This window comes from Lutjanus erythropterus, chromosome 22, assembly GCF_056507025.1.
Source record: "Lutjanus erythropterus isolate fLutEry1 chromosome 22, fLutEry1.hap2, whole genome shotgun sequence".
Taxonomy (NCBI): Eukaryota; Metazoa; Chordata; class Actinopteri; order Lutjaniformes; family Lutjanidae; genus Lutjanus; species Lutjanus erythropterus.
Window position 1 is genome coordinate 28,688,939 of NC_139338.1, and position 10,084 is coordinate 28,699,022.

The window sequence follows — 10,084 nt, forward strand, 5'->3', positions numbered from 1 at the left end:
CAAGTGCACATTAAACTTTCCACTTGCTTTGAGTGGGATTTTAGCCACGCTGCTCTTCTGTCTTCATCTTCGGTTTCAGCGTCGGTGAAGCAGCTGTAACCGGACACCGGGCCGGTTATAACTGCAGCAGCCTCTCCTTTGTGCCGCAGCAGCCTGCCAGTATCATCTAACACGAGATAAAACACGGAGAGAACGCCACAGGGATGAAGTCATCAGACGTGCATCTGTGCATTCGTGTCAATGTGTGAATATGTGTGTTCAGCACTCTGTGAGCCTGTTTCTTCAGGCTCATGTTCTCGGTTGTTCTCCTCAGCCTCTTTGTCAACTTTTCACGTTTTCATGCTTCCATTCAGAACAGAGTGTGTGACCAGCTGCATTAATCCCTCTGGAGTCTGAAGTCATGTTTGTAAAGTGCTCACTGTTGGATTTGACCTTTGGTTTCTACCTCAAAGCAGTATTTACCCCCCATGGGAAGTATTTTAATTCCTTCATTTTAAAGGGCATTTTACTATAAATCTGCCTCTGGCTGTGATTATTTGACAGTTAAATTAGATCATCATGGTTCAATGTTTGAAATTCTGCAAGCTCACTGCTGGATGCCACCAAATACTCGACACTGGTCCATTAAAGTTTTGAGTTATGTTGTTGTGTGCATGTGAGTAACACAACATAGGCTACTCATTTTAACCCAAACCATCTTTTCCTAAATCTTACCAAGTAGTTTTAAGATGTGACCATAGCATAATGTTAATCATGTGTTTATTTTTATTATTGTGATGGCATAGATCTGCGCTCCATAGAAGTTAATGGAAGGATTGGCATATCGCCTGCATGCCGAAGGTTTGGTTCCAGTTTGCTTGTGGCTTCTTGCTGTCTAGAGCTGACAGGATCATTTCTGCACAAACACACGTCTATGACTTGTTTGTGTGTGAATTCTCACAAAGACATTCACCTCATCTAAAGTCAAACTGGATTATAATCCTGCCCATTAAATCTCTGAGGTCAAAGGTCACAATAACATATGGATGGAGGCTCATCATAAGTCTTTGCCATGTGTGCAGATTGGCTGCACATGCATGACTGAACACAAAGACATTTTTTTCTCTTTTCGATGCAGGATGTGTCTAATTTAGACCCGAGGCTCCAGCGAACGTGTGGCAGATTATATACTGCTCACGATGCAGTTGTGTACGATAAACCCAGATGTTTGAATGAACTGGATTTGTATGTTCATCATCATCCACAGAGGATTTGTACCACAAACTAAATTTAGTTTTCAGGAATCCACCACTACAGCTGTCGGACGGTCACAGTGACAAACTAACACTGGAACTACAGTCAGTTCAGTCACTCACACAGAACAACCTTCATCCACACCAGAGTCTGAGAAGGACAGAGATTTTCTGCTACATGCTTTTATTGTGAAGCACTTTCCAACTTTTATTTTGTGTTACAAAATAAATCTGAACAGTTTTCTTGGCTTCTCACAAAATCCACCTTTTTATACTTTGTGAGAATGTAGCAATTAATATTGACATGTATAATTACATATATATGTAGACATATATACGTACATATACTGTATATATATTATTAACTTTATTACATTATGAGACTGTAAGATACTAAATCAAAAATACACAATTTAAAAAAATCAAAAGTTGTGACACTTAGGCTGTTTATTTGTGTATGCATCAGTTTCTGAGGATGTAAAATGGGCTTCCATAGTTTATCATTTTGGCAACAGCTTCCTACTTTTGAGTTGTACTGCAGCTTCTGGATCTTACTGACTCATATACTTTGTTTACTGAATTAGTTTTTATGAAAGATGTTTGTAGTTCAGAGTTTACTTAGAAGATGTCGCCAAAAATATGTATGTGATTATGTAAAAAAAATAAATAATAGTAATTATAATAATAATATACCTGCAGTCTATATGGTTGAAGATTTGGCCTTGAAGAGTAATTTTAAAATATGTTTCACCCAAAAGAAGAAGGAGAATCTCCAGAGTCGACCTTCATTAAGCTACAAACTGATAAGTGCGATAAGAAATGAGGGATTTAGTCTGTTTGGAATAAATTAGAAGAAGCTCGAGTCTGGAACTGCTGCTCTGAGGCTTAATTTGATTTATCTGTGCGTTCGAGACTCAGCTTGAATTCACAGGAAGTTATCTCACCTCTGTTGTTAAGAAGGTCACTCGAGCAGCTCGAGGATAAGCCAGCCGATAGGACTTCAGATTCAGAGCCTGAAAAAGATGAAACTGGAGCTGTTCAGTAAAGATCTTTCCTTCTTAATAATTCAGTCAAACACACACCGAAGAAATCTGCAGCTTTTAGTCAGAAGCTGAATTTATTGTCCTCCAGACTTATACGTCACTCAGTTTTCATTATTTTTAAAGCAGGATGGTGTTGGTGCTCTGACACAGAGGAAGCTGATCTATCAGGCTGTGATACGCAGTACTTTTTGGTGTGTATGTTCATTGTTAATTTGAGTCCAAAGACTGATCTCTGAATGAAGGGTAGATCATGAGTTGATGATTTCTGGGACAGAAACTCCTTCAGCACCCTGGACAGCACCTCTTTAAAACGTTCCTCTTCCTCACTTTATTTTGAAGGTCATTCTTCAGCCTCTTGTTATCATGACAATGCTCCACATGTATGTGAGTCTGTTGTGTGCAGCTCGTGCGGCAGATCGGTGTCAGAGTGTGTTGGAGGCAGCAGGAGGAGTGAAGCCCAGCAGACGGACGCAGCAGTGGGCAGGAAGGTGGAGGATCAGCTGGCTGCAGAGCTGGAATCAGTCCCAGTGACACTGACTGGACAAAACGTCCAGTACAGAGACGAATAAAACACAAAGACAAGAAGAATTATTACTGAACAACAGAGATGTCATTAAATAACATTATTATAAAGTACATATACAGTCAAAACAAGCAAAATCCTCAACTATCACATCAAATGACAAATTATAGATATGTCTAAATCCATATATCACTCGATTATTGAATGCTGAAATCTAAAAACTCTTTATTTTTCAGACATAATTCTACATGCTGGACTTTTATACTGTATGTTATATGGTATATTCTAATTATTTTTGATTACTAAATCATCACTTTTTACTTCACCAAACTGTTTTAGTAACTTTCTCATATAGTTCTAAATTATTATCTCAGAATTTGACTCTTATATTGTCCCATAATTTTCCCCAAACCAAAACTTTGTTACTAAATCCGACTTCAATTAAAAATATGACAAAGAATTTTCACTTAATATCTTAAACTTTTTGACTCAGTAAATATATTACTTACAAACTTGAGTTACATTCATAGTTTTGACTCAATACATCAGAATATTGATTATTGGTTATTACCTTTTGACTTAGATGGTAATTAAGTATCTTATAATGTCTCATAATCTGGCTTCCTTTCCTTGAAACGTGTGTGTTATATGAATGTGAAATATGTAATATAATTTTGATTTGTTACATTTTGATTTACTGAGATTAACTCAGAATTTCCTATTTAAAGTCCTAATTCTGAATTTAAAAGCTACACATCCATAAATCTGACCTACATGTAATATTCTGTCTTTTATTTGGCACTAACAGGCTTCCATACCCGATCAGTTGATAGGTTATTGATCTGTTTTCTATCAGACTCTCCTGCTGCCATGATGTAGTTTCTCACAGGACAGAGAGAACAGAGAGAGAGAAAAAACACACTCTGCTCTGCTGGTTTCTCCCTGTTACCATAGCAACACCGGGATATTTACACCAACATGCGGGCCCGACTGTCGCAAACAGCTTAGCGGCCAATTATGGGAAGAAGAGATTCCTCCAGTCAGACCAGTCAGACCTCAAACTGGGAGCTGAAACCTACAGAGAGACAAAATTACTGAACACACCGCTTATCTGACAGGCTGCCGAGGAAATAAACCCAATTATTTTAAAATATTGATGATAATTTATTGATTTGTAACAAACTTTATTGATAAATGATCCGTTGTGAGTCGTGCTGCTGGTGTTTGAGCTGCTTTCTGCAGACACACACACACACACACACACACACACACACACACACACACACACACTGTAGTGCCAACTGTGTTTTACAGTCTGTCTGCATTGCGTCGAAACCCCCCTCCTCTCCTCTTTCTCACTCCCCTCACTCTCTCTCTCTCTCTCCTAACCCCTCCTCCTCCTCCTCCCTCCTCCTCCCTCCTTCACTCACTTCTCCTTTTTTTTCCTCCACATGAAATCCTGCAATATGCCTCCAAATTACCGGACACACATCCTCCTCTGTGTGCGCCTTTAGCGCGCCATCCTGCACCGGCTTTCTCCTTTAAACAGTCCGCGGTTTTTCTTTTTTTCCTTTTTTATTTTTTCACCGCAGCAGAAAAAAGAAAAAAAAAAGCCGCTTGTTTGTGCTGATGCTGCAGTGTCCAGTCCTCCCACTGCATCACACTGGGATCCGGCTTCTTTTCTCTTATTTTTGCCTCCTTTTTTCGTCTCCAGCATGATTTTAACAAACGCTCAGGCAGGATTTTTGCTGCTGAGCCGCGCTTCAAAGCCGTCTGAAGCCTCCTCCACCTCCTCCTCCTCCTCCTGCTGCTGCTGCTGCTACTCCTGCTCCTGCTGCTGCGGGCTGCTCCGATCGACGCTGAAAACCTACACCAAGAGGATACGGATGTTAACCAAGACAACATAGTCTATTAATTTTTCAGAGATACTGTAAAACGATACTATCAGTATTAAAGCCAAGTTGGGAAGGAAAGGTGCGGACATTCCTTCCATCTGCTGCTCAGTAACTCAGCCCAGGTACATTTTTATTGATTACTCTCATGTTTTGAGAAATATTGTATATTTAAATGCTATTTTTTTTGTTGATCTGAGTGTATAAAATGTTAATTAGACCAGGCAGTAGTTGATGAAACTGAGAGTCCTGATGTGCGCAGAGAGGAAGCGCAGCAGGACTGCAAACTTGAATACTGATGTATGCGGTAAAAATACAGCAAATGCAGCACAGGCTCTTCTGTGCTGTGCTGCATGATGTTTTCCTCTCTGACAAGCAGATATTCTGAGATGTGAAGGGAGATCTGCTTGTTTCACCCTCTCGCAGGTGAAGGACGAAGCTCTGCTGAGTGAAGAAGATGTTCAGCTCAGAGGTGATGATGGAGACGGAGGCTCTGCACGGCTGCCGGCCTCAGTAGAGGCTCCTTCGCTCCCGACCTGCTGTTCCTCACCTTCACGCCGCCTCCTCTTCCTGTCCTCCACCAGCCAGGAAGGATGACCGTGGTGTCCACAGAGAACATGGACGAGACCTCCACCCTGCCGGGGCACCCGCAGGACCCTTACCCGCCTGACGACGATCACGACGACCATGACTGTTGCGAGAGGGTGGTCATCAACATCTCGGGGCTGCGCTTCGAGACCCAGCTGAAGACTCTCGCTCAGTTTCCGGAGACTCTCCTCGGGAACCCAAAGAAGAGGATGCGCTACTTTGACCCCTTACGCAACGAGTATTTCTTCGACCGGAATCGCCCGAGTTTCGACGCCATCTTGTATTATTATCAGTCCGGGGGACGGCTAAGAAGGCCGGTGAATGTGCCTCTGGATATGTTCTCAGAAGAGATAAAGTTTTATGAACTCGGTGTGGAGGCCATGGAGAAGTTTCGAGAGGACGAGGGATTTATCCGTGAGGAAGAGCGGCCTCTGCCGGAGAAGGAATTCCAGCGGCAGATCTGGCTCCTCTTCGAGCATCCGGAGAGCTCAGGGCCCGCGCGGGGGATTGCCATCGTGTCTGTGATGGTTATTCTTATTTCAATAGTCATATTTTGTTTGGAGACATTACCTGAACTGAAGGAGGACCCCAGCGACCGGCTGCAGACGGTGGGGAACACCACCATCTACTACAAACCAAACGTCCTCACAGACCCTTTCTTTGTGGTGGAGACACTCTGCATCATCTGGTTTTCCTTTGAGTTGATTGTCCGCTTTTTTGCGTGTCCCAGCAAGGCGGCGTTCTTTAAAAACATGATGAACTCAATTGACATTGTGGCTATAATCCCATACTTCATCACGCTTGGAACGGAGCTGGCTGACGACCAAGACAACAAGGAAGGGAAGGGAGGAGGGGAGCAGGCCACGTCTCTGGCTATTCTCAGGGTAATCCGTCTGGTGAGGGTGTTCCGGATCTTTAAACTGTCCCGACATTCGAAGGGGCTCCAGATTTTGGGTCAAACTCTCAAGGCGAGCATGCGTGAGCTGGGCTTGCTCATTTTCTTCCTCTTCATCGGTGTGATTTTGTTCTCCAGCGCCGTCTACTTCGCTGAGGCCGAGGAGAAGGAGTCGTTCTTCACCAGCATCCCGGATGCGTTCTGGTGGGCTGTGGTGTCCATGACAACTGTCGGATACGGGGACATGTACCCTGTAACCATCGGAGGGAAGATCGTGGGCTCGCTGTGCGCGATCGCGGGAGTGCTGACCATCGCACTGCCAGTTCCCGTCATTGTGTCCAACTTCAACTACTTCTACCACCGAGAGACGGAGGGTGAAGAGCAGGCGCAGCTGCTCAACGTCAGCAACCAGAATTTGGCATCGGAGACCAACTCGAGCCGCCGCAGCTCGTCTGTGGTCAGCAAGTCGGAGTACATGGAGATAGATGAGGACATGAACAACAGCATTGACAACTTTAGGGAAGCGAATCTTAGGACTGCCAACTGCACAGCGCCCAGCCAGAACTGTGTGAACAAAGGGAAGCTGCTCACCGACGTGTGAGGCGGCGTCCCGTCCGACGCACCAGTGTACATATTGTAGAAAAATCTGGATGCTTTATTTCCATTGGTGCATTTTATTCTTCTTTTGCATTGATTCATTTAAACATGTGTGAATACTTACAGAGTTTAAGGCACACATGGTAAATTTATAAAAAGGTAGAGGCTCAGTGATCTCATGAAAACACAATGACAGAGTTGTTTGGCAATAGTTCAAAGATCAGCAGGTGTCGGGGGAACATTTTTGATCAATTATTCACAACTTTAGACTTTGTACCACTAAATTACTTGATTTATTCCCTCAAACAGAAGGGGCACTCCACCACTTATACACATGAAGACTATTCAAGTACTGATTACTTGGGTTTGACACAGAGACTAAGACAATTTTAAGAGAGAAGTGTTACAGACCACAGCATTTTGGAGCCCTCTTCATCCCTTGTCCTCGCCCTTTTAGTAATCCTTAAACATACAAGTCATAAAGATAAACTTTAATTGAAGATTGAGAGGAAGGAAGCTCTTCTGTGTCTCGTGGTACAGCAGCAGATACTTATGTATCTCTTGCCAGACAGCAGCAGAGTGAACTGGCTGTGACTGTGGTGGGTTTTGTCTTTTAATATCATCCCAGAGTTTGCCAAACCTTGTGAGAGTTCTGCAAATCTATGGTAACCATCTAAACACAACCATTTTGGTGTTTGCCCAAAAATGAGGGACCAATAGTCAGGATGTCTCAACATCTACTGCCCCCAAATTTAGTAGCTTTTACTTGATAAAAAAAGAGTCTAACAAAATTATGCTAGTATTCATCGAGTTGCATCATCAGTTTAAGGTTTTGGTGGTTTGAGCCTTGATGACCACCCCAGACATGCAAAAGCTCTTGCAAGAGTGATCATGTGAACCCAAACCATGGTCTTTCTATTATCGTAACCTAATGCTTTTTGTTCCAAACCCTAAGCAGACTTTAATCACAACGTTGTCACAGTATAAAACATGGTATGTACAACATACACAAGAAGAAAACAATAGTTACAAATCTCACTAGTCTCAGGTAACCATCTACATATGACCATTGTGGTGCTTACCCAAAAACAAGGGACCAAATAGTTGGGATATCAACCTCTGCAGCTTTGATTTTTACTTTTTATTCATTGGGTTGCATTGTGGGAAAGTTTGCCCCCCAAACAAGACACAAAAGTCTGTATGTTTTGGTCTCTGTTGCATCAGTTTTTACAGCGCTTTAAAACAAATTTCTTGCAGGTGCAATACTGAATTGATGGAGTGCCCCTTTAAACCTTGCTTGGATATTGTTGTCTTTGTTCTCTTAAATGCAATTTATGAAATTGCAGCTTGTTTTAGATTAACTTAGATCATCTGTGTAATTGTTCTGAAGCCTTTCATGGACACAGATGGATGTATAATAGACAAGGAAGGGAGCAAATGAAGTTATTAGACATAAAGATTTAGTGAGTTTATTTGCATAACACCTTTCAACAACAAGGGAATTCAAAGAAGAAAGGCACTGAGACGAAAACAGGATCAAACAAGAGAATAAAAAATACAAGCACAAAGATTGAATGACTAAAGTGTATTACATTGAAAGAATGAGGGAATAATTTGCAATTTAAGGGCACAATTTCCTCATTTGAATTAGAGTTTATCAAAAAAAAAAATCTCCCCGACACCTACCAGGCTTTGTGCAATAGACTCAACTTTCAGGAAATTAAAAGAAAAAAACAAACAAACAAAAGAAAGCCCAACTGAGATTTGAAGAACACGTCGGAGGAGGACGACTCGCTCCTGGAAGAAGAAACTAATTTTTCTGAGCGGATTACAGTTGAAGTTTGGGCGTGTTTTTCTGCGGCACATCCAGGGACACTTTTGGAAAACTCAATGCCAGATGTCGATCGATGTTTTTTCAGGCACCTTATCAGAACCAAACAGGAAGGGTGCTGAGCCTTGTGGGGGATTATCTGCACTGCTGCTGCTGCTACAGGTCGGCTGGAGGTTCCCTGTATGATGCCATGCAACACTCCTTTATATAAAAGCATGTGGAGACTCTCTTCTCTCTTATATTGGCATGCACAAGACGTTACCTCATTTTTATTTTTACATTTTTTCCTTCTTCTTTGTTGACCCTCATCTTCTCCTCCTGGAATTTTTTCTCTCATTTGTTTTTCACCAAAAGTGCACTGGCTCTTTTATTATGGTTTAAGTTATTTTGAAGCATTTAAGTGTTGAATGTTAAAGCATTAAGGGAACAGGAACACTTCTTTTTCGAAGATCATGGCATGTCAAAATACTAAAGCATTATGGCCTAATTAGCTATGGTATAGCTATGTATACTCAATGCATGACTACAGTATTAAATTGCTTGCAGTTGTGGTGGGACCTCGGGAGCTGGGGGATGATGATGATGATGATGATTCTCCTCCTCATTATTGTCAAGCTAACGACAGGATACGGTGCATGACGGAGCTAACTGCCGAAGGGGACAAATCTGCTGAAAAAACAAAAAAACAAAAAAACAAAAACAAGGAAAAAAAAACAACAGAAGAGACATATCCAATGATCTCTTTAAAAAAATGACATTTTAGAAATTACATCCTCCTTTTTCATTTATTTAAAGCTTCGATCTTTGACGATGGAGTGCATGGGATCATTTTATGTGATTTGTGACCCCGTATTTTTTTTTCTTGCATTTGACTTAAAAAAAACAGTTTCACGAAGGAAAAGCAGTAATATTTAACAAATTTCATAGATATATGGAGAATTAGTTTCTAGTGCCTTGAACCCCGTCTCATTCTAGAATTGACTTAAAGTGCCTCCCGTTACAATAAACAGCAAAGAGCTTACTATGTGCAGCTTATCTTCTCCTGCCATAAAGATGCACTACTCCCTGCACATCTGGAAAAAAGAAGGTTATAGACGAATATGTTTCGATATTCCTCAATCTGGAGCCAGATTTTTGGGCCGATGTAAACTCACACTTGTCCTGGTTGATGACACACGGCTGCGGTGCACAATTAGCAACACAGAGAAGTTTAAATATGGATTGTTTGAAAGTAAATTATCCCCTTGGATCAGCTAACTATGGGGATCTCTACTGATGAATCAGGTTATTGGCTAACAAAGCTAGCTGTTTGGTTAGCTACCTCTCATGAAAGTAAACACAAACGAGTCTCTTGGATTAACTATTGAAAGTAACTGTATGGATTTGTACTTTCAGGGCAGCCAGACAGCCAACGAGCAAACTACAGACTCAAAAGCTTGTCTCCAAACAAAAGTCAACACATAAATTAGCCTCTTGGATTAGC

At 41.7% G+C, this 10,084-nt stretch overlaps 1 protein-coding gene across 1 annotated transcript; it reads left to right on the forward strand.

Moving 5' to 3' along the window:
- Positions 1-5,148: 5,148 nt before the first annotated feature.
- kcna1b (potassium voltage-gated channel, shaker-related subfamily, member 1b) lies at positions 5,149-7,214 on the forward strand. The gene has a single exon (XM_084710682.1). The coding sequence runs from the start codon at positions 5,284-5,286 to the stop codon at positions 6,772-6,774; it is 1,491 nt and encodes a 496-aa protein (XP_084566808.1). The 5' UTR covers positions 5,149-5,283; the 3' UTR covers positions 6,775-7,214.
- Positions 7,215-10,084: the final 2,870 nt, after the last annotated feature.

What these genes read in the sequence shown, in the direction of transcription:
- kcna1b (XM_084710682.1), top strand. Translation starts at nt 5,284, where the DNA reads ATGACCGTGGTGTCCACAGAGAACATGGACGAGACCTCCACCCTGCCG.